Source organism: Protopterus annectens, chromosome 5.part0, assembly GCF_019279795.1.
Source record: "Protopterus annectens isolate FY-2018-M chromosome 5.part0, PAN1.0, whole genome shotgun sequence".
NCBI lineage: Eukaryota > Metazoa > Chordata > Ceratodontiformes > Protopteridae > Protopterus > Protopterus annectens.
In genome coordinates this window covers 1,562,428,644-1,562,455,449 of record NC_056735.1, presented here as the reverse complement: position 1 = coordinate 1,562,455,449, position 26,806 = coordinate 1,562,428,644, and the positions used below count along the sequence as shown (strand labels likewise).

The following is a 26,806-nucleotide window of genomic DNA, read 5'->3' as shown; positions in this document are numbered from 1 at the left end:
CCTTGGTTCCAGTTTCCACTCGTGTGGGTCCATGAGGTTTTTGCTTAGTCCGTCTGCTAGTGTATTTAGTTTTCCTGGCAGGAATTGAGCTTGTAGATTCACTTGTTAGCTCAAGGCTGTGTTCCACAATGCCATGGCTAGTCTGCAGAGGGGGTAAGAATGTGTATCCCCCTGCTTGTTTATGTACCACATGACAGTGGTGTTGTACCATTAGTTGTCCTGGAAGAATGTGGTCCTTGAAAGCTGTCAGAGCATTCTGTACAGCTAACATTTCCTTTTGATTTATGTGCAGGTGCATTTGACTTGGGTTCAATTTGCCCTGAACGCACTTCCCTGCATAGTCTGATACATCTGTTGTTAAGGTTTGGGTAGCAGGGGGGTAGTGTGAATGGTAGTCCCCTGTATTGGTGGCAGGCCTCGGCCCACCAAAGGAACTCTAGGCGTAGGCAAGGTATGATAGGAATCATTGCTTCTAGATACTATGAATGTTGACACCATAGGCTTTTGTCATAACATTGTAGTTTTCTCATATGCAGCCATGCATATGGAATTAGAAGAATGCAGGAGGCCATGAACCCCAAGGCTTGCAGTATTTGCCTTGCACATAGCTGGGTTTTTGTGGCCACTTGTTTGAAGTAGGTTGTCAAATGAATCAGTTTCTCTGATGTGAGGAAAGCTGTCTGGGAAGTTGTATTCAAGCTTGCTCCCAGGAATATAACTTGTTGACAGGGTACCAGGTGTGACTTATTTTCCTTTATGGTGTACCCCAGACAAGTCAGCACCCTTTGAACAAAGGCCAGATGATTCAAAAGTATGTCCTGGCTTTCTGCCTGAATTAGACAATTGTCCAGGTATGGGTGTATTTGAATATTTCTTTGCCTGCAAAATGCAATGACTGGAGCTAGGCACTTTGTGAATACCCTGGGCGCAGTAGATAAGCCAAAGGGCATTGCAGAGAACTGATAGTGCATGTAGCCTGCTTTGAAGCGTAGGTATCTTCTGCAAGACTCCCTGATAAGGATGTGCAGGTATGCTTCTTTTAAGTCTAGTGTTGCCAACCATGCATCTTTGCCTAGCACAGGAAGCAGCTGGTGAAGAGTCAGCATTTTGAATTTTGGAATCACCAGAAAGGTGTTTAGAGTAGAAAGGTCCAGGATAGGACGCCATGTATTGCCTTTTCTTGGTACCAGGAAAAGTCTTGAATAGAAACCTTGTCCCTTTTCCTCTTCTGGTACCAACTGAATAGCCCCCATACTTAAGAGAGAAAGAACTTGATTTTGGGCCTCTGCCCACTGATTTGGGGGTAGAACTGGCCACCCACTTGGTGTTGGTAACATTCTGGACTTGGTTCTCACCAACATGGGCAACCACTGCACCACTCCCATAGTATGTTCATCCCTGGTGAGATCAGATCATCGGTCTGTCTCATTCAAAGTTTCTGTCCCACCCAACCCCCCCCCCCCCCCAACCTTAACCATGCTAAAAAACTTGTCAGACGTTGACTACAACCTCCTAAGGGAGGGTATCAGTAGCTTCACACAACGTGTGAAAGTGAAATCTATATCCTTGGGACACTATATTTAAAACCCATTTGTCCTGGGTAATGAGTTCCCAGTTTTTGGCCTGCAGACCAATCTTTCTGCCTAAAGGAGCATTCAGTTGGGAAGTGCTTGGAAGTTTTAAAAGCAAGTCATTGAGACAGTTTTCCATAAGAAGGGGTCTTACTACTCCCAGATTTGGGTGCGGAAATCCCCCACTGCTTAGTCTTGTGTGTCCCCTGGGACTGAAATCTGGGGTTTCTGCTGTGTCTGGGTTTGGCTTGAGAAGACCTGGATGGAGCTGGAAAAGACCAATTCTTAGAGGGCCAATGCCTACTAAATCTAGGAGGCTGAACTTGCAAGAAATATTTAACAGTTTGCATAGATTTAGCTTTATCTTCCATCTTTTTAAGAACTTCCTCAGCTTTGTTGCCAAACAGGTGGTCCTGATTTAAGGGAGCATCCAACAGTTTAGCTTTAACATGATCAGGCAAAGATTGCTCCTTAAGCCAAGCATGCCTTCTGAGCATAGACCCAGTAACAGCAGCCCTTGCAAGAGGCCTCTAATGAATCAAATCCACATTGCAAAGTATGTTTACCAACCTGTTCAGCAGAATGCATTAAATCCTGTAATTCTTTATTTTCAGGACAGTCAGGAATCAACATCATTTTCTTTTTAAGCAACCCAATAACATGTTGTTGATACTTTAACATATGAAACTGGCAGTTTAAAGCCCTAATGGCCAAGGTTGCAGAAGTGTAAACCTTCTTACCCCATCTATTCAGCGCCCTGGAGTCTCAGAAGGGGTAGGATTTTTAGCAGTAGAAGCCTTAATGCCCTTGGGTCCCTGTGAAATAGTCTCTGGATCCACAAAAGTATTTAAAAAAAAAAACTTGTGTAAATCAGGAACCGTGCAATATCTGTTAGATTTTCTGGGAGCAGGATGCAAATTAAAACAAAGAGTTAGAAGGTCACACTGAAAAACCAATCAGAAAAAAACTAAATGAAAACTCCAGCCAAGCTAGAACTTCCAATGAGTGACCTTCCAAACCTCCTGTAACAGAGCCACATGGGGTATATGCAAATGACCCATATGAACATCAGGTGTTTCAGCTATATGGCAGTTCTGATTGCCTATGAATTTTACATTTGAAGTTGTTTTAATGGACAATTTCAGGCAAATAAAGCCAAACCCCACTAGCTATGGATATGCATATTTCGGCCTTGTTATGAAATCGTCAGCATAGCATAAGCAGAGTGTTTAACTAAGCATTAGAAACACAGGGTTGTTATTCCCAGCTGGTGTCCATTATCATTAGGGTGACTGCAAAATATCCCAAATAACAAATTAAAACAAATATGCTACTTCCCACCTGGCCAAAACATCCCTCCACTAGAAAACCTCCTCAGCTGGTCTACCCACCATCTCCCCCAAGAAACTATCATCTTAGGTGATTTCAATATTGACTGGCAATCCTGTTCTGGCAACAATCCAACCCATCATGTACACCTTCATGGCTTCACCCAACTAGTCCAGTCACCAACAAGGATAAATAAAAACTCCAGCAAGCACTCTACCCTGGATTGGATACTAGTCAGTAAGAACCCCCAGTCATATATAACAGGCTGCTTATCAGATTGCCTCAGTGATCACTCCCCAACATTCCTACTCAAAAAATACCTGTACCAAGCTAAACCTGTCATCTATCGTCAAATACGTAAAAAAATAAACTTTAACCCACTCACATTCATCTCATCCCTCAAAGAATGTAACTGGCATGCTCTAAAGTACGTCAGTCTAGATGACGCAGTTGAATCTTTTAATACTACCTTCCTGAACATCCTTAATTACCATGCCCCCATAAGATTTTCCAGAACCAAAGCACAACCCTCCCCATGGCTACAGAAAACCAATAAGTCAGAAATGAAAAATAGGGATAAAGCCTGGGAGCACTGGCGCAAAACCAAAACCCCCGCAGCTAGACAGAAATTCCTAGAACTACAATAGAGTCAAAAGCTAATAAAATGGGACAAATTCCAATACTACCAGTCTGCCCTAGACTCCTCACAACACAGCCCCAAACAATTCTGGTCCTCCATAAATTCCATCCTCCACCCAGGTAAAGTCAGTACCCCTCCTCCTAACATCCCTCACTCCTCAGAAAATATTGCTACCTCATTCAACACACACTTCACGAAACCATACTATCACTAGCTAAACAACACAACCCCTCCCTCCAACCCACACCTTCAACTAGTAATCTCCCCACTGCCTTCTATTTTTCTCCTGTACCTACCTCCAACATAAAACCTCTTAACTAAACTTAAACCCACCAAATTAGCAGCAGACAACCTCCCAAGTGAATACCTACAAATCGCAGCTGATGCTCTGGCCTACCCAGTATCCATCTTGATTAACCGATCTCTGTCAGAAAGTTACGTTCCCACATTGTGGAAAGTCTCACATATAATTCCCTCCACAAAGGCGGACTCTGCAGAACTAACCAATTACTGCCCCATAGCTATTCTCTCTCCACTCTCCAAAATACTAGAGAGATGCATACACTCTCAGGTCTCACACTACCTCCTTACTAACAACCTCCTTTCCAGTACTCAGCATGGTTTCCGACCAAACCATAGCACCACCACTGCCTTACTCTCCTTTACTAACTCTATCCTTCAGCATAAAAACAATGGCTATCTCTCCTCTGCTACTTTCCTAGACCTAAAGCATTTGACATGGTCCCACACAAACAACTTATCTCTGTCCTCAATAACCTATCCTTCTCACAATCAGTCACCAACTGGTTTCAGAGTTACCTGTCTGACCGCCAACAATCCGTTGTATGGCAGAATGACATATCTCCCCAACTACCTGTCTCCATAGGGGTTCCCCAAGGATCCATCCTTGGACCCCTACTTTTCTCTGTTTACACCAATAATCTAGCCTCTGCCACCAAACATGGCACACTCATCCAATACGCAGATGACTCTACCATCATCTGCTCAGCCCAGTCCCTACCCAAACTGCAAAAAGTCACACAGGAAGCCTTTTCCTCTGTTGAAACATCGTTATCTGATGCCCAATTAATACTCAACCCAAACAAAACTAAACTACTCATCTTCCAACCAACCAAACATACTCAAAACAACTCTCACTTTAACATCACAGCAAAAGACAACACCACTATATACCCAACTGAACACACCAAATTGCTAGAAGTGGAAATAGACAATAAACTAAAATTTGACATTCATATATCCATGACCATAAAAAAAGTCCACAAAAAACTAGGAGCATTATACAGAAATAAACAATTTCTCACCAAAGCAGCAAAGATTTCAGTAGCAAATTCCCACCTTATCTCCATCCTACTTTATGCCTCTCCAGTATATACCAACCTAAGGCAATGTGATCTAAACAAGCTAGAGACCTGCTACAACAAAATCGCAAAATTCGCCACAGGGGCATCCTACCGTAGTCACCACTGTGTCTCACTTGCTGAACTGGGCTGGCTTGAACTCCCTCACCTCCTTCAGTGGTATCAACTCTCACTCACCCACAAACCAGTAAACCATCCACTAAATGTCCCATCCCTCCAGAATCTACTCCAACCCTATCGCACCACCAGACCACTAAGATCCAGCAACAAAAATCACTTGCAGATCACTAAAGCCAATAACTCTGCTGGTGAAGCACTTATCTCTTAGCCATAGCCAAATTATGGAACTCACTCCCACCCACAATTACCTCCGCACCATCATGCACCAACTTCAAAACTTTATTAAAAGCGCACCTAAAAACATGCTGGCTATGCCCTTGCAACTCCCACTCTAATATCATCCACCCCATCCAACTACTACCTTTCTTTCACCTCCACTAACTACCTTGATGATAGCAAGCTCAGATGCTCATAAGCCTAGTACTTATTATACAGCAGGAACTTCTCATTGTTACATTTGTTAATGCCTGTTATGTACTTCACAGATAAAGATTCTAGCTGTCTACTGATGTACTATGTTCTTCATCTGTAAATATGTTGTAAGTAATTTCTATGTTAAATTGTTAATCACTATGTAATCCAATGTAACTACTGTCTGTTTATTTTACTGTGGAGCTTTTCTCCCCGGGCCTCCGCTGAAAATGGACCCACGTCCAGTCGGACACTCCCGGTCAACAAATTTAAATAAATAAATAAATAAAGAGTTAGATGGTCACACTGAAAAACCAATCAGAAAAAACTAAATGAAAACTCCAGCCAAGCTAGAACTTCCAATGAGTGACCTCCCAAACCTCCCGTAACAAGAGACACATGGGATATATGCAAATGAGCAGGAGGCAAAGAATCAAGGGCCAAACTAGATTCCAAAAAGGCATCATCAACAATGTCTACTACAGGAGGTATAGCTAAAGGCCTATGCTGAGGCAGGAGTAAGAAATCCCTAAGCCTCTTTTTTGAATCAGAAAAATCCTGGCTTTCCCAGTGGAAATGCTCCCTTGGAGTATGCAAGGTTTCACCAAAAGAAAAATCCTCTGGAGGGGAAGCAGAGGGAATAGAGTCCTCTGCATCAAAATCCTCATAAGTAGATATGGGCAAATCCAAATTATCAGAAGAATCAGAAAAATCAGAATCCTGGTCAGAAGATTCATAAACAACTTCAGTCCTAGGTCTCTTAGAAGGTGAAGGTTGGCTTCCCCTGATTAAAGTTATAAGATCTTCAGTCATTCTTATCATTTGTTTTTTAGGCATAGAGGCCTGAGCATGCGGCCTGAGCATCGGATTCTTAGGCATGGTTCGAGATTTAGGCCTAAATGAAGGAGGAGGCGTTGGTTTAATATGCAAGTCCGTGGGCCTGAATATACCCTCAGAAGCCAGTGCCTGCACAGCAGCTCTGGACCCATCCAAGGTAGAGACATCTGCAGGTTCCACAGTTGAAGCATCTTGTGGCAAACCGGACTCCAAATGGGTCTCAGCAGAGGCCTGCAAATTAGAAGTTGCGGGCTATCAGGGGCTGCAAAAGTGCCTCACTGAGTACCGGTGAACTGGGGACTGGCTTAGGAGAGGTGTGTTCAGCAGCTTTGGACCTAGGCGGCCTGTCTCTGTCTTTAACTTTGCATTTTTTCGGAATCCCGGTAGTCAGATGGCTAACCGACAACATTTCTGGATAATTAAACAGAGAACCGAAATATTTAGAGGCAAAAATATACCAACGACGAATAGTGCGCTGATTAAATAAAGCACAAAACTGACAGCAAGATACGTTGTGGTCCGGGCCCAGGCAAGGAATACAGTACAAATGAAAATCATTGTGAGGTATTTGCTTTCCACAAGTAATGCAATTATTAACTTTTACTGACATCAGTAAGGAGCAAGAAAAGTTTCCCCAATGGGATACTTAGCTTTAGTTGAAGACTTTGGTTCTGAAACTCGATAAAGAAAATTTCACGAGTCGGCTGACCAGCACTTGCGAACTGCTTCTGCTTCGGGCACCGCACGGCAAGAAAGACTGATGTAATAGCGTTGGCTGCATGTTTTATACCCCTGACGACCTGACATCATGGAAGAAGGGACAGTATCCGACGCAGGACACAAGACTTTGTTAATCAGGCTGACTGAGGGCTACTGCAAGCAGATAACCCAAATGCAATGACTGCAACAGTGAAACACGAAGAACATCAATAAATGCAGAACAATATTTTGAAGGAGGAATGAGGTTTAAGGGAAAGTAGGAACTGAATGAGCTATGTAATGTTTGATGAACAATGACTGTATAGAAGATTATAAGTGATGTACAATGTTTGCAGCTGAATAAATGTGATGTACAATGTTTGAAAATGAAAACATGTCAATGTATGCCTATGTCATAAGTGTAATTCAATAAAGATGTTTCTTGCTGGAAAAAAAGGAAACTTTTTACAGTTCTTTTATTTTCTTTACAATATGGAATACTTCAAATACAGTTGGTTTAATCTTTGATTTCCATTTTATTTATTTTACATTTGTTGACCGGGAATGTCTGACTGAGCTGATAGCCCTTTTTCAGCAGAGGCCCAGGGATAAAAAAGTACAGTTTTGTACCTACCATAAATGTAGATGTTCGAAGATCCACATTGCTGCAGTCATAACCTGTGGGTAGTCCGCTGTCCTCGGTCGGCCCGAATACCAAAGTGTTAGGCTGGCGTCGGTCATGGTCGCTCAGATCTGACGTCAGTATGCCGTGGTACTAAAGTGCATGACCGACGCCATATCCTCAGTCTTTCTTGCCCCAGATGTCAGAAGGCCTTAAAAAGAAAGGCCATAGCCAAAAATGGAAAAGCACCCAATCACCCATGTAGAAACAATATTTACCACACAACCACCCCAAACTACAGAGGGGAAGGAGGGAGGGTAAATTGGACTGCAGCAATGTGGATCTTCGAACATCTACATTTATGGTAGGTACAAAACTGTACTATGTTCTTCATCTCACATTGCTGCAGTCATAACCTGTGGGTAGAATCCCAAAGCAAAGGTAAAGGGAGGTTGGCAAAATCACAAAGCACTGGGAGCTGCTAACATGCCCTGTAAAACTGCAGTGGCAAACCCAGCCCTAGATTTGGAATAAAGAGGGAGATGGTAATGTTTAGAAAAAGTGTGCACTGAACTCCAAGTAGCTGCCTCCAAAATATCTTTAGTAGCTACTCCCCTTAAAAAGCAGTAGAAGTGGCAGTCGCCCTAGTGGAATGAGGTCTGATTCCAGCCGGAACCTCCTTACCATGATGAGAATAACAAAAAGCAATACAATGGCCAATCCACTTAGAAATAGTTTGTTTTGAAACAGGTTTCCCCTGAGAACCCAAAGCAAAAGAAATAAACAACTGTTGAGACTGCCTGAACCCTTTGGTTCTGCTCAAATAATAACGCAACTGCCTGTGAATATTCAGAGAGTGTAAAATTTTTTCCCCCTTATTTTGGGGATCAGCATAAAATGTAGGCAAATGAATAGATTGGTTTAATGCCACATTAGAAACAACCTTAGGCATAAAAGTAGGGTTAGTACGCAGGGAGACCCTATCCTTATGAAATATCAAGAAGGGTTCAACTGCCATTAGAGCCTGTAATTCAGATACCCTTCTAGCAGACGTAATGGCCAACAAAAAAGCAGTCTTCCAAGACAGAAACTTCAACTCCGTAGTAGCTGCAGGTTCAAAAGGAGGTAAAGTGAGCTTTTCCAACACAAAATTGAGATCCCAGGAAGGAGTAGGAGCTCTACGTGGGGTCTTATGTTTTTTGCCCCTCTAAGAAATTGCTTAAACAAAGGGTGAGAGAATAAAGGAGGGTCACAGTCATAGTGAGCAGAAATGGCTGCAGCATGAACTTTTACAGAGGAGAAAGACAAACCCTTGTCTAATAATTCTGTAAGATACTGAAGTGAAACACTCAAATTAGGCACAGAGACATCAAAGCTCTTTGTTTTGCTCCAAAGAAAAAATCTCCTCCATTTATCAGCATAAACTTTCCTGGTACTAGGCCGTCTGGCCTCCAAAATGACATTCAAAACTTGTTGAGGAAGCTGCGACCCCCCAGGGTCTAAAACAGAATATGCCAAGCTGTCAGATGCAGGGACTGTATCCTGACATTGCGGAAATGATTGCTTGCCTGGGACAAAAAGTGTGGAACTGATGGCAAAGGCCAAGGATGCTCCCATACTAAACTCCTCAGCAGAGGGTACCAGTGCTGACGTGGCCAATCTGGAGCTATTAGAATCATGCAAGGCTTGTCCTGTCTGACCTTCAAGAGCACCTTGGGAAGAAGAGGCAGAGGAGGAAAGGCATAGACGTGAAGGTTGTTCCAACTGAATGAAAGAGCATCCACTTTCCAAGCTTTTGGGTGAAACAGCTTTGTGCAAAACTTTGGCAGTTGGAAATTTAGTGGAGAAGCGAACAGATCTATGTCTGGAGTTCCCCAAGCCACCGTCAACTGTTGAAATACATGAGGATCCAATTTCCACTCGTGGGGATCCACCATCTGTCTGCTCAAAACATCTGCTAAGGAGTTCTGTGCTCCCGGCAGAAACCTTGCCTGAAGAGTGAGGTGCAAACTGAGAGCAGTCTCCCACAAAATCATAGCTTGTCTGCAAAGAGGGTACGAATGGGTTCCCCCTTGCTTGTTGATGTACCACATGACTGTTGTGTTGTCTGTTTGAATCAACACCTGTCCTGGTTGAAGTAGATCCTTGAAGGCCATCAGGGCAAAATGGACTGCTAACATCTCCTGCATGTTGATATGCAAATGTTGTAGTCTGGGAGGCCACGTGTCTTGAACCCATTTCCCATTGAAGTGTGCTCCCCAAGCCATGTCTGAGGCATCTGTCGTTAAGATCTGACTCGCCTCTGGTCAGGTCACAGAGAGTCCCTTGTTTAGGTGACATTCCTGAGCCCACCACAAGAATTCCCTTTGGATGCAAAGTATTATCTGAATGACAGTGTCCAAATCGTGGCAGTGTTGAGTCCATACGCCTTTGAGATACCATTGTAGCTTCCTCATATGCAGTTTGGCATTGGGAAGCACCAGAATACAAGATGCCATGAAGCCCAAGGCCTGAAGGACTGTCCTTGCAGTCAGCCTGGACCGTAGAGATAATTGCTGGAAGTAAAGGGCAAGATTTCTTTGTTTGTCCGGGGTCAAAAACGCCATCTGAGAGGCTGTGTTCAGTCTCACATCCAGAAAGCACATGTCCTGAGAGGGTACTAGACTGGACTTTGTTTCGTTCACAGAATACCCTAGGCACCTTAACACTGTCATAACATACTGAAGATGGTGAAGTAACTTGACTTTGTCTTGAGCAAGAATCAGGCAATCGTCCAAATAAGGATAAATTTGTATTCCCCTTAGTCTTAAGAAGGCTATCACCAGAGCCAGGACTTTTGTGAACACCCTGGGCACAGTAGATAAGCCAAAGGGCAATGCAGAGAACTGATAATGCATGTAGCCTGCTTTGAAGCGCAGGTATCTCCTGCAGACTGGGCCTGATAGGGATGTGCAGGTATGCTTCTTTGAGATCCAGAGTTACCAGCCATGCATCTTTGCCTAGCACAGGAAGCAGCTGGTGAAGAGTCAACATTTTGAATTTTGGAATCACCAGAAAGGTGTTTAGAGTAGAAAGGTCCAGGATAGGACACCATGTATTGCCTTTCTTTGGTACCAGGAAAAGTCTTGAATAGAAACCTTGTCCCTTTTCCTCTTCTGGGACCAACTGAATAGCCCCCATGCTTAAGAGTAAAGAACTTGTTTTTGGGCCTCTGCCCACTGATTTGGAGGAGGAACTGGCCACCCACTTGGTGAAAGGACGCAAGGTGTAAAAGTGAAATCTGTATCCTTTGGACACTATATTTAAAACCCATTTGTCCTAGGTGACTAGTTCCCAGTTTTGCCTGCAGACCAATCTTTCTGCCTAAAGGAGCATTCAGTTGGGAAGTGCTTGGAAGTTTTAAAAGCAAGTCATTGAGACAGGTTTCCATAAGGAGGAGTCTTACTACTCCCAGATTTGGGTGTGGAAATCCCCCACTGCTTAGTCTTGTGTGTCCCCTGGGACTGAAATCTGGGGTTTCTGCTGTGTCTGGGTTTGGCTTGAGAAGACCTGGATGGAGCTGGAAAAGACCAATTCTTAGCGGGCCAATGCCTACTAAATCTAGGAGGCTGAACTTACAAGAAATATTTAACAGTTTGCATAGATTTAGCTTTATCTTCCATCTTTTTAAGAACTTCTTCAGCTTTGTTACCAAACAGGCGGTCCTGATTTAAGGGAGCATCCAACAGTTTAGCTTTAACATGATCAGGCAAAGATTGCTCCTTAAGCCAAGCATGCCTTCTGAGCACAGACCCAGTAACAGCAGCCCTGCAAGAGGCCTCTAATGAATCAAATCCACATTGCAAAGTATGTTTACCAACCTGTTCAGCAGAATGCATTAAATCCTGTAATTCTTTATTTTCAGGACAGTCAGGAATCAACATCATTTTCTTTTTAAGCAACCCAATAACATGTTGTTAATACTTTAACATATGAAACTGGCAGTTTAAATCCCTAATGGCCAAGGTTGCAGAAGTGTAAACCTTCTTACTCCATCTATCCAGCGCCCTGAAGTCTCTATCAGAAGGGGTAGGATTTTTAGCAGTAGAAGCCTTAATGCCCTTGGGTCCCTGTGAAATAGTCTCTGGATCCACAATAGTATTTTTAAAAAGAAACTTGTGTAAATCAGGAACCCTGCAATATCTGTTAGATTTTCTGGGAGCAGGAATCAAATTAAAACAAAGAGTTAGAAGGTCACACTGAAAAACCAATCAGAAAAAAACTAAATGAAAACTCCAGCCAAGCTAGAACTTCCAATGAGTGACCTTCCAAACCTCCTGTAACAGAGCCACATGGGATATATGCAAATGACCCATATGAACATCAGGTGTTTCAGCTATATGGCAATTCTTATTGCCTATGACTTTTACATTTGAAGTCGTTTTAATGGAGAATTTGAGGCCAATAAAGCCAAACCGCACTAGATATGGATATGCATATTTTGGCCTTGTTATGAAATTATCAGCATAGCATAAGCAAAGTGTTTAACTAAGCATTAGAAACACAGGGTTGTTATACCCAGCTGATGTCCATTATCATTAGGATAACTGCAAAATATCCCAAATAACAAATTAAAACAAAGAGTTAGATGGTCACACTGAAAAAACAATCAGAAAAAAACTAAATGAAAACTCCAGCCAAGCTAGAACTTCCAATGAGTGACCTCCCAAACGTCCTGTAACAGAGGCACATGGGATATATGCAAATGAGCAGGAGGCAAAGAATCAAGGGCCAAACTAGATTCCGAAAAGGCATCATCAACAATATCTACTACAGGAGGTATAGCTAAAGGCCTATGCTGAGGCAGGAGTAAGAAATCCCTAAGCCTCTTTTTTGAATCAGAAAAATCCTGGCTTTCCCAGTGGAAATGCTCCCTTAGAGTATGTAAGGTTTCACCAAAAGAAAAATCCTCTAGAGGGGAAGCAGAGGGAATAGAGTCCTCTGCATCAGAATCCTCATAAGTAGATATAGGCAAATCCAAATCATCAGAAGAATCAGAAAAATCAGAATCCTGGTCAGAAGATTCATAAACAATTTCAGTCCTAGGTCTCTTAGAAGGGGAAGGTTGGCTTCCCCTGATTAAAGTTATAAGATCTTCAGTCATTCTTATCATTTGTTTTTTAGGCATAGAGGCCTGAGCATCGGATTCTTAGGCATGGTTCGAGATTTAGGCCTAAATGAAGAAGGAGGCGTTGGTTTAATATGCAAGTCCATGGGCCTGAATATACCCTCAGATGCCGGTGCCTGCACAGCAGCTCCGGACCCATCCAAGGTAGAGACATCTGCAGGTTCCACAGTTGAAGCATCTTCTGGCAAACCGGACTCCAAATGGGTCTCAGCAGAGGCCTAAGAATAAGAAGTTGCGGGTATCAGGGGCTGCAAAAGCGCCTCACTGAGTACCGCCGAACTGATGACTGGCTTAGGAGAGCCGTCGTCAGCAGCTTTGGACCTAGGCGGCCTGTCACTGTCTTTAACTTTGCGTTTTTTCGGAATCCCGGTAGTCAGATGGCTAACCGACAACATTTCTGGATAATTAAACAGAGAACCAAAATATTTAGAGGCGAAAATATACCAATGACAAATAGTGCGCTGATTAAATAAAGCATAAAAATTACAGCAAGATACGTCGTGGTCAAGGCCCAGGCAAGGAATACAGTACAAATGAAAATCATTGTGAGGTATTTGCTTTCCACAAGTAATGCAATTATTAACTTTTACTGACATCGGTAAGGAGCAAGAAAAGTTTTCCCAATGGGGTACTTAACTTTAGTTGAAGACTTCGGTTCTGAAACTCGAAAACGAAAATTTCATGAGTCAGCTGACCGGCACTTACGAACTGCTTATGCTTCGGGCACCGCACGGCAAGAAAGATTGATGTAATAGCATCGGCTGCATGTTTTATACCCCTGACGACCTGACATCATGGAAGAAGGGACAGCATCCAACGCAGGACACAAGACTTTGTTAATCAGGCCGACTGAGGGCTACTGCAAGCAGATAACCCAAATGCAATGACTGCAACAGTGCAATACGAAGAACATCAATAAATGCAGAACAATGTTTTGAAGGAGGAATGAGGTTTAAGGGAAAGTAGGAATTGAATGAGCTATGTAATGTTTGATGAACAATGACTGTATAGAAGATAAGTGATGTACAGTGTTTGCAGCTGAATAAATGTGATGTACAATGTTTGAAAATGAAAACATGTCAATGTATGCTCATGTCATACGTGATAATTCAATAAAGATGTTTCTTGCTGGAAAAAAAGGAAGAAAGCGCTCACCTACTGTTTAAATAAAGTTACTGTGGATAGTTTCAGTGTGTAACTTTGGTGCCTCATTCTATTCTTAACTTTTTACAGTTCTTTTATTTTCTTTACAATATGGAATACTTCAAATACAGTTGGTTTAGACTTTGATTTCCATTTATTTTACATTTGTTGACCGGGAATGTCTGACTGAGATGATAGCCCTTTTTCAGAAGAGGCCCAGGGATAAAAGCTCCACTTTACATAATATAACAGTAGAAATGGTAATACATCAATAAATTGAAAAGATAATACATTATTATTTGGAGATAGGCTCCGAGTAACATTTGTTAGCAACATATTAATAATGTTCAAAATAGACAATTGAGTACAGACCAGTTTAAATGAAATTACAATTACAAAACAATATATAATGCAGACAGGTTAAGATACACACTAGGCAGTATAGGTTTATTTGAGTTCAAAAATAGTGGACTAATAATAAGACTTTTGTTTAGAGATGATGGGGTTGTGGAGGAGATACTGTAAAGTTAGGAAGAATTGACTGAAAGGTGTTATAGTAAAAGGATAGTAGGTTGGCGTGATAAGTGTGTTATGGTTGAGAAGGAAAAAGTGAGACTTTGTAGATAGGGGAGAAGTTGAGTAGGGGTTCAAGGTAGACAAGGGAGGATGAGTACTAGATGATAAGTTAAGGAGGTTGAGTGCAACTGCAGGACCACTGATTGTTCAGGTAGTTTATAAGGCTGATTTGAACTCCTTAGCATTACTGAGAGTCCTGACTTCCAGGGGTAGCTTGTTCCATGATTTGGCAGGGTTGTAGCTGTAAAGGTTGCAGCTAGTTTTATTCTTTGGTTGATGGGTTTGAAGTAGGTCTTGGTCAGAGCTTCGAAGGACCTAGGAGGAATGTAGTAGGAGATAAGAGGGGGACAGGTTAGGACAGAAAGAAGTTTGATATAAAATGGAATGTGTAACCATAAGTTGCGAGAGAAGAAGCTGATGGGGAAATTCAAGCCAGTGCATGGTTTTTAGAGAGAGACACATTTTCTAGTAATTGCTTTTTGGCAATGAAAAGAAATAAGCTTAACAAGGCCTTACTAAGTCAAGGCAATTCAGATCCTGTGTCCCAGCTCAAAAGAATCATTTCCTTAGTTACACACATTTGCTCACCCAATATTTCTGACAGAATACTCTGTAAGGAACTTTTAAAATCTGCCAACTCATTACACTTCCAAACCATCTGCTCATAGTTACTTATTTTTTCCCCATCACACCTCCAAATTTGTTACCTACCTGAGGAAACAATCTCTGAAGTTTGCATGGGGTATAAAATACCTATGCAAACACTTCTAAGCAAAAATGCTACCTTCTGGACTTTGCTGCATACTTGGAGGCTACATATGTCCTCCCATTGTTCTCTTGCAAACTGCTTTTCCAGTTTCTCTTCCCAATCATTTCTAACCTCCTCAGACTGGTTCTTAAAGCTATTGTGGAATTTTTCATATGCCTTTCTAATATCCCTTTATTAACAGCAGTTTCTAATCTAGATTCAACTAAAAACTCCACCAGAGCAGGTCTGTCACTTAGGATTCCCCTATCTCTTTCTCTTTGCCTATATTCTGATATCAAACCCTGGTAGGGAAGGGCAGTATCTAGAGCAGCAGATCTTTAACTTAGGATTCTCCTATCCTCTTTTTCTTTGCCTACGCTCTAGCAATCCCTAGTTGGGTAGGCAGTCTGTAACCTGCAGTCCAAACGTAATCTTGGCATCATCCTACTCTATTACGTTTTCCTCTCTACTTATTTGTTCCAAATAACTTGGTTCCTTAGCCAGTTTTTCCAGTAAATTTCAGCCCCCCCTCTTGCTTATTTTATGTGCCCCCTAATTGTGGTAATCCCTGCTGGCAAAATCTCCTTTCCTGTGCTGGCTTAGTTCTTAAACTACATTCAGCTACTTTATAAATATAATATTCTGCACGGTAGTTCTTCCTATGGATCTGCATCCAAAACCCCATTCTCTTGTTATTTCTTGAAACCCCCCCCCCACTTCTTTATTATCCCTTTCAACTCTGAATTATAACCGTCTGCTTGTGTTATATACATGAGCCTTAACTGTGCACCTCTAAAATATCCCTTCAAATCAGGTAATACTAAACAACATCACTCTGTTGGAAGGATCATCTTTATCCCACTTAACTGTTGCATTCTTCCCCTCCCAGATAAAATGTTTTTAACTGTTTATTAATTATTGTCCACAGCTTCTCTGGTTGATAAAAATATCCCTGACTTGCATATAAAACTAAAGGGGATAAAAATATTTTAACTGCTTGTATCTTACTATCCCAGATCCATGATCAAGGGCTTCCAGTTTCTCAGTTTTTGTATTATATTTTGTTTAGTCTTTTCCCACATATCTTTTGCTGCCATAACTGAAGCCATTTTAAAATACACTCCTAAATACTTCATCTCATCATAGAATCATAGCAGATTACAGGCTAATGGCCCTAGGGCCATTACAAGCTTAGCAAAGAGTTTATCCCCAAAAAGGAAACCTCAGTCAGCACCTGTCGTCCCTGTCAGTGAGGGACACAGTTGGAACCCCTGGGACAAATCTGTGGTTTCCCATCCACTCATCAAAGTTGCACCTGAAGAGGGTCAACGAGGTACTCTGTTTGATATGTATGGGAAGTCTATTCCAGAGATGGGGCAGCCTCTGGGAGAGGAACCTGTCTCTCCAGCAGGTTTTGTTGATGTCGCATATTAGATTTAGGCTTTTTGAAGAGGTAATACATGAGGAGTTAGACTTACAGATATGGAGCATCTCTAGTAGGGTAGGGTCCAATATTGCCTTGTAGGCGAGATGCAGATCATCAGTAATCTGTATGATACAGAGTAGAGTGATAGTGATTTGAGCCTGTCCAAATAGGACAAGCGTTGGAGGCCACGGATTCTCATTGTGAGGTATTTCCTGTGGCCTTTCCAGTTGGTGCATGTGTTTGGAGAGGTACATACCAAACAGGGCATTATACTCAATTATTGGCTTAATGAAGGAGGAGTACAGAGAGGTAATAACCTCCTTTTTTTGGGATGCAATCCCTTTATTTATGACATGAACCAAGTAAAAGGCTTTTCTGTCCACTGCCGGTATGTGACAGTCAAATGTGAGATTATCAACCTGAGTACCCAGGTCTCTCACCATAGGTTGTGTGTTTAGGGGGTTGCTGTTGAAGTGGTAATCAGTAGGGGCCGTGTTTTTGCCAAATGGCATGCTAATACATTTTTTTTTTGCATTTAACTTAAGGCCATGACTTTGGCATCAGTCATTTGTTGCTGTGAGACCCTCTTGCAGTACGTTAACATCATTTGGGGAGTCAATGACAGCACTAAACTTACAGTCATCTGCAAACTTGGTCAGCCACTGGCCTTTTGTCTTTGCCTGGACCTCTGAGAAGTGGATGCCAAACAGTAGAGGTACCAGAATAGATCGCTGGGGAACACCACTAACGACAGGTCTGCTGCCGGAGGTGGAGGCACCTATTTTGACCTTGTGGGTCCTATCGGTGGGCCAGTTGTCAACTCACTTGATGAGATACGGACTTATGCCAAGTGTTTTAGCTTTTCGATGATGCCAGAGTTGCAGATTGTGTCAAAGGCCTTGGCCAAGTCAAGGTAAGCTGTATGTACTGACTTTCCCTCATCCAGGGCCTTGGTGACAGTTTCAAAGAAGTCAACCAGGTTCAACAGCCAAGATCTGCCCTTGATGAATCTGAACTGGGTGAGGTCAAGTGTTTGGAGATTGCCTATGTCCTTGTTTATGAGATCCATAATAATAAGCTCCATGGCTTTACAGATCAGACATGTCAAGCTAATGGGGCGATAGTTTCCAGGGTCAGTAGTGACAGAACCTTTGTGCAAGGGGATGACAATGGCAGTTCTCCACTCTGCTGGAATGAAGCCTGTACTTAGGCTGTGGTTGAATAGGGTGCTCAATGGCGAAGCTAGTTCTTGCTGGAGATGGTGCAGAATACAGCCTGGGATACTATCAGGTCCCATGGAAGCTGTGTTCTTTGCCTTGGATAGGGCTTTCAACACTTGATCTATGGAAATGTGAGGCGCGGGACAAGTATTGGGATGTTAAATAAGCCTTTGGGGGGAGAGGGGGTGTAGTTTGCGCTGAACCTCTCTGCTAGCAGGTTGGCTAAGTCAACAGGATCTGTGTAAGTGGTACCATTATGTACTAATTCAGAACAAAACCGGGCTTTGCCATGGAGGTTCCTGACATAAATGAAGAAGGCTATGTGGTTTTCCTTTGTTTTGGAGGCTAGATTCAATTCATAATTGGCTTTGGAGGTTTTTACTAGTGATCTAATTTGCTTGTTGAGGTTAAGGAGGGAGCTTTGCCAATTTGGAATTTGTTCCTTTTTACCCTTGGACAACAGTTTCTTCCTTTTGTTGCACAGCCTGTTGATAAAGGATGTCCTCCAGACAGGGTTGTGTTTCCTTGAGGAGCAGGTTTTAGTTCTGTTGGGTATTGCGGAGTCCATGCAGTTGTACAGGTGCTTGTATACTGCACTGGTGTACTGTCCAGCATAGTTGTCTGCATCCTCTGAGGGGGGTAGTTGTGTGAAGCTACTGATACCCTCCCTTAGGAGGTTGTAGTCAGCGTCTGAGAAGTTTTTTAGCATGGTTAAGGTTGGGGGGTGGGGTGGGACAGAAACTTTGAATGAGACAGACCGATGATCTGATCTCACCAGGGAAGAACATACTATGGGAGTGGTGCAGTGGTTGCCCATGTTGGTGAGAACAAAGTCCAGAATGTTATCTCCCCTTGTGGGGGATGAGACAAGCTGGTCTAGTGTATTGGAACTGATAAAGTCAAGGAATCGTTGGCGGAGTGCATTAGTGCAGGAATACCTCACCCAGTCTATGGTGGGGTAATTGAAGTCACCATGGATAAGGGTGTTAAAGGGTACCTTGATGGAGTCAAGTAGGTCCAGGTAGGAAGAGTGGGTGTCCTGAATCATGGAGGGGGGTCTATAGCTGTCTATAACTTGGATGGGTGTCGTGCCAACTGTCAGTTGCACCTTGAGTAATTCCAGTGTGTATTGCTGGCAAAGCAGTCTGGAAGTGTGCCTGTCCTTAATGAAGATATAGACTCCACCATCTTTAGTCTTCCTGACCTCATTTTGGGGCCAGAATGTGTGGAATGAGGTATAGCCTGGTAAGACAAGGGTGGTCTCCACAGCCCTGAACCACATTTCCATGATCGCACAGACACCGGAATCTTTCACTGTGAGGACAGCCTCCAGTGAGTGCATTTTCAGGTTAAGGCTCCTAACATTAAGCAGTATGACCTTCAATTTGCTTTTTGACAGACCTTTTATGTTGGAAGATTTCTCTTTGGGACATAGCCTAAAAAAGGCACAATGGGGGAGGCAAGAGCCTTGGCCAGGATCCGGAATCCAAGGGGTGACAGGTGGAGGCCATCTTTGGCAAAGCATCGAGGCCTGTCAACCATGTAATTACAGGCAGACAGATACTGGATCCCATTGGAAAGACACCAGAAACTAAACCAATTGTTGATTTCAATTATTTTTTGTCAGTATTGTGGTATCATTCTTGGTGAGGGTAGGATGCTGCTTAGGGCTAGGGTCATACCTGCCTGGAATACATACTCTGAGGGCTCAATCATGTCTCTCTTCATATAGTCCAGGGAGGTACATCTCAAGTCATTCACACCAACATGGACAATGACAGAGTCATACTTGTATTTGTAGAGAGACTTAAGTGCATGCGTGATGTGGCAAATTCTGGCATCTGATAGACGAATGACCATGACCTTCTCCTTGCTGAGTCTGGTGAGGAGGACATCAGTGTGTCTCACAATTGAGTCGCTAGTGACTAGTATGTTTGGTTTATTGTTATGCCTTATGGGCTGTGTTTGTGAGACACTGGTGTGTTGTCTGATGTGTGTGATGTGTTTGCTGTGTGTGTGGAATGTTTGTGAGTGTGTTTTGGAGGTCTCTGCTGTTTAGGTAAGTTTTTATTTAGGACCTCTGCATAGGTGAGTGCATATTGTGCTTGGCACTGAGCTGTCCATTTCCAAATTTATTAGGTATAAAATAATATAATTTGCAAAAAAAATCTCCTCTTTGTACTGTGGCGTGAGAGAGTATGGACTCCAGGTTACTGATGTAGATGCACTTCTCACAAGTAGAAGAATTATCTGCTAAGAGAAGAGGGCTGTCAGTGAACACGAGGCAGTTCCTACACTGTCTCAGTATGCCCATGTCGACCAGGATGGCAGGATAAAATGATGGGAATTGTCCAGACATAGTCTTCTGAATACTTAGCGGACTTATGGAGAGAGGGTTTTGATAAGGGTTTATCCACAAGAGTGTAGACCACAAAAACCTTCTAAAATATAAAATGACCGGCCTGAAGCACAAGTGCTAAAACCAAGACTAAGATGCTTAGAAAAGCAGATAAATTTAATCAGGCTACTAACACGCAGTCATAAATTCAGCAGAATAAGAGCAGTTGAACACTTAGGAGCACACAGCAAAGCAAAATAAGTTAATAAAGTAGGTGGAACACAGTTACAGTAAGATCAACTGAATAAAGTGTAAACATTTTTTTTTGTTAAGTGAAGAGGGAGGAAACAGAAGCTAATTCAATATTAAGAAATTAAGTGGCTTGGCCTTCCCAAAAGTTCTCTCTGTACACAGTAGACAGAGCTGATGAGATGAGACTGATAGGGTGTCCAAAATCAAAGAAGCAAGGTGGTAGTCCTTCTGAAATGATCTCACTGTACTCAGCTGAGTGAGCAAATGAGATGGGGTTGAGAGGAGTGTCCAAAGAAATTTACAATAGGGGCAGGCAATTCCAAAGCTACCAAGTTTAAGAATACAACACTTGCGCAGGAAGGTGAGAAAACTTCAGAGAGAGAGAGACCACCAATATTCAATCAATATTCAATGAAACAAATAAATACATGCAGTACAATTTTGTTTACTATTACTGAAACATAACAAGTGCAAAAAATATACTTATATCAGCTTTGTATATCCAGATGGTTGTACAATCAGTCATAGCCAGCTAAACAGCTCTGCTACTGAGCACAAATACAGAGAAATGTAACTATACCAGTAGTATAAAACAAAAGATAGACCCCAGGCAATTAGATAAACACAAAACTTCACAGAATGTAAAACAACCCCCACTATGAAACCAGATCTCAAGTGCTGAACTAGCCTTGAGAAATAAACTGCAGAAAGAAAGAGACCACCAATATTCAATGAAACAAATAAATAAATGCAGTACAGTTATGTTAGCTATCACTGAAACAGAACAAGTGCAAACAAGTATACTTATATCAGCTTTGTACATCCAGATGGTTGTAGAAATAGTCACAGCCAGCTAAACAGCTGTGCACAAATACCCATAAATATGGGTACTGCTGAATCAATTCATATGTGGGCACATAATTTAAGGCTATTACAACCTTTGTTCTAGCTTCATTAATTTTATATTCTGAAAAACATGAAACTGCCTCAAAATGTTCCACAGCACTGAGCTGTCCATTTCCAAATTTATCAGGTATAAAATAATATAATTTGCAAATAAAGCCAACTGTTCTTGATTACCATACCAATTACGTCCTTGAATTTCAGACTACCTTATTTACTTTGCCAGTGGCTCTAAACATAAAGCAAATAACAGAGGGAAAAGAGGACACTCCTGCCGGATTCCTCTGTTCACATACAACTTATCTCACTTTAATTCTTGCCTCTGATCCTTCATATATGCTTATCATTAACCTTATTATTGTATTAGAGAAAGCAAATGCTTCTATTACTCTGCTCATAAAATCACAGCTTCTTCTGTTGAATGCTTTCTCTGTGTCAAGACCCACCAGCAGCAGCACTATTTTCTTACATTCTGCTTCCATCTGCGTTATCACTGTTCTATTAATGTTATCAAATGTCGGTCTCCCTTCCACAAAACCACACTGATACATATCTATCAGTTTTGGCAACACCTTTGCCATTCTTTAAGCTACTATACACATAAATTCTTCACAATCACAGTTTAAAATTGAAATGGCTCTTTATGAAGCTGGGTGTGAAGTGTCTTTATCATACATTGGTAATACAGCCAAACTTTCTTTCAAGAAGTCAGTGCTTCCCCCCTGCTTTTAAAATACTGTTAAACAAAACTTCTAGATCTTTACCACTTTCTTCCCTCCTAACTTCCACACAAATCCAATCCTTTCCTAGATACTTTCCTGTAGGCTGATTATACATCACCATTTTATCTCATTTCCTCCTCTCTTAACTGTTGTTGAGCCTCACCTACTTCTAACCTTGGCATAATTAAGTGTTCTGTAAATATTTCCATTTGTGCTCTTTTTGATTTCAAGATTTTTCTGCTTTATACAAATTTTCATGCATTTTCAGAAATATCTCATACCTCTGCAAGATCTCTAGTTATTTTTCTCATTAATGGTGCTCTAATTTTCAGGGGTGTAGACAGGAAATTCCATTTTGTACTCAGAAACTCTTTTTACTGCCCCCCAACCCACCTGGCATTTCAAACAAATGTACAGATCTTTCAAAATGTTGCCCCCCTCATAATTAGTAAAGGTACACATCATTTTCAACTGTGCCCTCTAAAACTATTAAATATTTATTTTTTATTTTATTTAACATTTGTTGACAGGGAAAGTCCAACTAGGCTCCATAGAGCCTATTTTCAGTGGAGGCCCAGGGAGAAACGTTCCAGATGCATGTCTTTAGAATGTGGGAGGAAACCGAAGTACCCGGAGGAAACCCACACGAACGCAGGGAAAACATGCAAACTCCGCACAGAAGGCACCCCAGCCGAGAATCGAACCGGAGAACCTCTTGCTGTGAGGTGACAATGTTAACCGCTGCACCACTGCACCACCCTATATATTGTTTTTAGATTTTCAGTCTTCTCTGTAAGCAAGTTATGTACTTGTTGTTAGACGCATTAATTTAGACAGTTGTAAAAATAATATGGCCTGAAAAAAGTTACGTTTCTGAATGATGCAATCGACAAAATGTACTCTGTAGAGTAAAAAGTGTATGCCAAGCTACACCCTTGCAAATTTTTGGTATCAACCCTTTCTACTTCCCGTTGTTTAAGTCACTGAGATAAAAGTTTTTACACTCTGGATTTGTTATCAAAATTTAGTTGCTTAGCAGCAATCTTTCTAAAGTCATGCATATTATCTGAATACTCCCTTACTTTCACTTTAGCAGTCTGCAGTTGTGCCTCTTCTTGTTCTGTGAAACTCCCCTTATATTGCAATACTTTAACCCTTGTCAGCCCCTCTAAATAATTCCTATTACTTCTTAATCATATGTATTTCTACCCTATTTAAAACTCAATTTTCATTTTATTCACCTTATTTATCACTAATAATTTTTTAATAATTTCCATGACCCATTCCTTATATTCCTCTTTCCAATCAGTAGGTGGGAAAGTATCATTGTATCATTTTTACTTCAATACCCTGCATTTTTCACCTTAGTTTTTATCAGTGCATGATCTGGAATAGTTCTTGGATGTGTTTCAAAGCTTTCAATTAAATGCACATGTTCCTGTGAAATATAATTTCTATCCAGTCTAGCCCAGTTACTGTACCTTGGGAATAAAATGCAAATTCTAGCGGAGTTTCTATACTGAATCTATGTCTAACATACTAAATATTTTAATACATTTCTTTAGAAATCTACCCCTTTGTTATATTTCCCTTATAGGTCCCCCAACACAGCTTCACTACTGTGAATCAAGTTCCAGTCCCACCTATAAGTAATACTTCCTGATGAAAGCTGATTATTTCTCCCCAAAAATTCTTAAGCACCATAACATCAGTTTTTGGTGGAACATAAATACATACCAGTGTAATCTTCCTCCCTTGCCAATAGCCACTTACTACCACAAATATACCATTATTGTCTTTTTCCTCTTCTATTGCTATTGGAGCCCCTCTAGCAATCAGTATAATTTCTTCCCTTTCCTTTGTCCCTGACATTCTGTTGAATATCCATTCTGAAATCCTTTTTTTGTCAAATTTACATGCTCATTTCTTTCCAAATGTGTCTCCTATAGCACTGCTATTTGCACTCTGTATTTCTTAATACAATCCAATACTATTTCCTTTTTGTGTATACTAGTGAGGCCATTTACATTCCAAGATAATATGAATAACATAGCCATTTTGATAAAAGGTACTTTTCCCCACTTATTGTACATGACAGTTTTTTGAATGTGCATTTCCAATGCTTGTCCTACATTCACAAACTTATGTTTGGTAGGCTGATCTTTTATACATTTGTTTCTTCTTATCTCCATTATAACCTGTGTCACATTTTTCAAGAGTTTTGTTTTAACGAAAACCCTTAAACAAAAAACTAAACACACTTCAGAATACCCCCCATCCCTTATTAACGAACTACAAACACACAAAACTATGTACATCATCTCTAGGGTAGTTATAGTAAGTTCAGAAGTAATTGTCATACTTACTATTTCACTTAAAGTCGAGCAATAGTTGTTAACATAAAGCAGTCATGACTATTTAGCAAATTTGTAATACCCACCTCGACCACTCCATGATGAATGGATGTGTACTGTTTCTTCCTTAACATCATTAGGGTAATGACAATCACTGTTGCTATGACAACACCTCCTACCATCAGTCCAATGATAGCGCCTTTGTTTGAGCTCACATCCTCAGCAAAGAATACCTACGATAAAAATAAACATTAAGAATGTATTATCGTTTCAATGCACATACCATGTAAAATTCCTTGTTATGGACATATACCTAACATATGGCAGTATATAAAGACTTTAGAATTATTTTGGCACATTAAATATTCTGACTAAAGTTTACTTTCAAATGGACTCCTCAAGCATGGTTTTATTAGTTTTGTCTTGTGCACATGCACTAAAATAAAATCAAAATCGATCTTAACCCATTTTCAAGATGCATATATTTTTGTGTGCATGTAGAAAGCACAGTTATGAAAGTAAAACTTACCATAACAATATATGTTCAAATGATCACTGCTGCAGTAGCCATAGCTATATGTGTTATATCCTGCTAAGAATGTGTCCCTAAGTCCCTGACTACTAGGTCAACTCTAAGGGGTGTGTTGTCAATATTACAGTTACCAATGGTGGATGACTTCCTAAAGGATACTATTATGCATTTCTTGCACTTAGTTTACTCCATGACTCTGACACCAGTTGTTTGTCTGTGTCAGCCCCTTCTGGAGAACATCTATGTTAGTGTGGGATTCAATGACAGCTCCTAATTTGCAAAGCTCTGCAACTTTAGTCAGCCAGAGACCACTGGCCTTGACTTCAGAGAAGTAAATGCCAAAAAGGAGCAGTCCAAGGACTGATTCCTGAGGGACTCCACTTGTGACTGGCCTCTTTGTAGATGTGGACTCCCCAATTCTAACTTCCTGGGTTCTGTATGTGAGCCAGTTGGTTATCCACCAAGTGACATATGAGTTTATACCTAAACTCTTGAGTTTGTCAACAATGCCCAAGTGGGGTGTTGTGTCAAATGCCTTGGCTAGGACAAGGTAGGCAGTGTGAACCATTTTCCTTCATCCGCTGCTTTGGTTACTTTCTCAAAGAAGTCCACCAAGTTGAGTAGGCATTATCTCCCCTTGACAAAACCAAACTGGGTTGGGTCCAGTATCTGGAGGTTTACTATATCTCTCTTGATCACTTCCATGATAATTCTTTCCCTGGCTTTACATCTAAGACTAGTGAGACCTATGGGTCTGTAGTTTTCAGGGTCTGTAGATGGCCCACCTTTGTGCCGAGGGATAACTGTGGTTGTTCTCCACTCATGAGGCATGAAGCCTGTTTGGAGGCTTCAGTTAAATAGTAATTCCAGAGGCCATGAAAGGTCATGTTTCATGCTATTTAGAAAGCATCCTGGAATATTGTCTGGGCCCAATGATGCAGTGTTCTTTGTCTTAGAGAAAGTATTAAGGACCTGTTCCCTAGTGATAGTAGGGGGAGTTATATTTGATGGTATTTCCTGAGGGAAGGTTTAGGGGGAGAGGGGGGTACAGTTGGAGATGAATTTATCAGTCAGGAGGTTTGCTATATCTTCTGGCCCATTACAGGTGGCTCCATTTACAAAGAGCTCTGAACACAACTGTGCATTGCCTTCGAGGTTGTGGGCATAGCTAAAGAATGCTTTGTAGTTGTATTTGGCCTGGGAGGCCAAACTTACCTAAAATTTGGCTTTGGGAGACTGTTTGTCCTCTGAGTTATTTGTTTAGTTTGATGAGAGTGCTTTTATCCTTCTGGGTGCTGCACCTCCTAATTTTTGCCATGATTTTCTTCCTTCTGTTAAACAGCCTGTTGATATTTGTGATCCCACCAGGGTGGCTTGTTTTTTGAGTTAATTCTGTACTTCTTCCTGGTGGGTACAGCTCCCTCTACGCAGCTATTAACATACTTGTACTGGGTTTCTGTGAACAACTCTGCATAGGCAGCAGTGTTCTCAGGGCTTATGGGGGCTTGAAAGTTTGCCAGGCAATCTCTTAATAGCAGGAGGTTAGCCTTAGAATAGTTTATGAATATTCCATGTTTACCTGGGGGTCCAGGTTTTATTTTTACTTCAAAGGTAATAATAAAAAGTAATACCCTTAGACAACCATTTGTAAATAGTCTGTTTTGAAACTGGTTGCCCCTTCTTACCTTCACATGAAATTACAATTGATCCGAAGAGCTGAAAGATTTAGTTCTGTCCAGATAGTAACTGAGTTGCCTGTGGACATCCAAGGTACAGAGTATCCTCTCTTCCTCATTTTTATGTTCAGGAAAGAA

General features: G+C 41.4%; 1 protein-coding gene across 4 annotated transcripts in view; it reads right to left on the bottom strand.

Annotated features, from left to right (window-relative positions):
* The window catches only part of LOC122801775 (amyloid beta precursor protein), a 3,200,820-nt gene that overhangs the window by 112,142 nt on the left and 3,061,872 nt on the right, over positions 1–26,806 (bottom strand). For all 4 annotated transcript variants that reach the window (XM_044071354.1, XM_044071353.1, XM_044071356.1 and 1 more), the window contains one exon: positions 24,547–24,693. In XM_044071354.1, the coding sequence (XP_043927289.1) occupies positions 24,547–24,693 (147 nt within the window). The remainder of the gene's footprint in view (positions 1–24,546; positions 24,694–26,806) is intronic.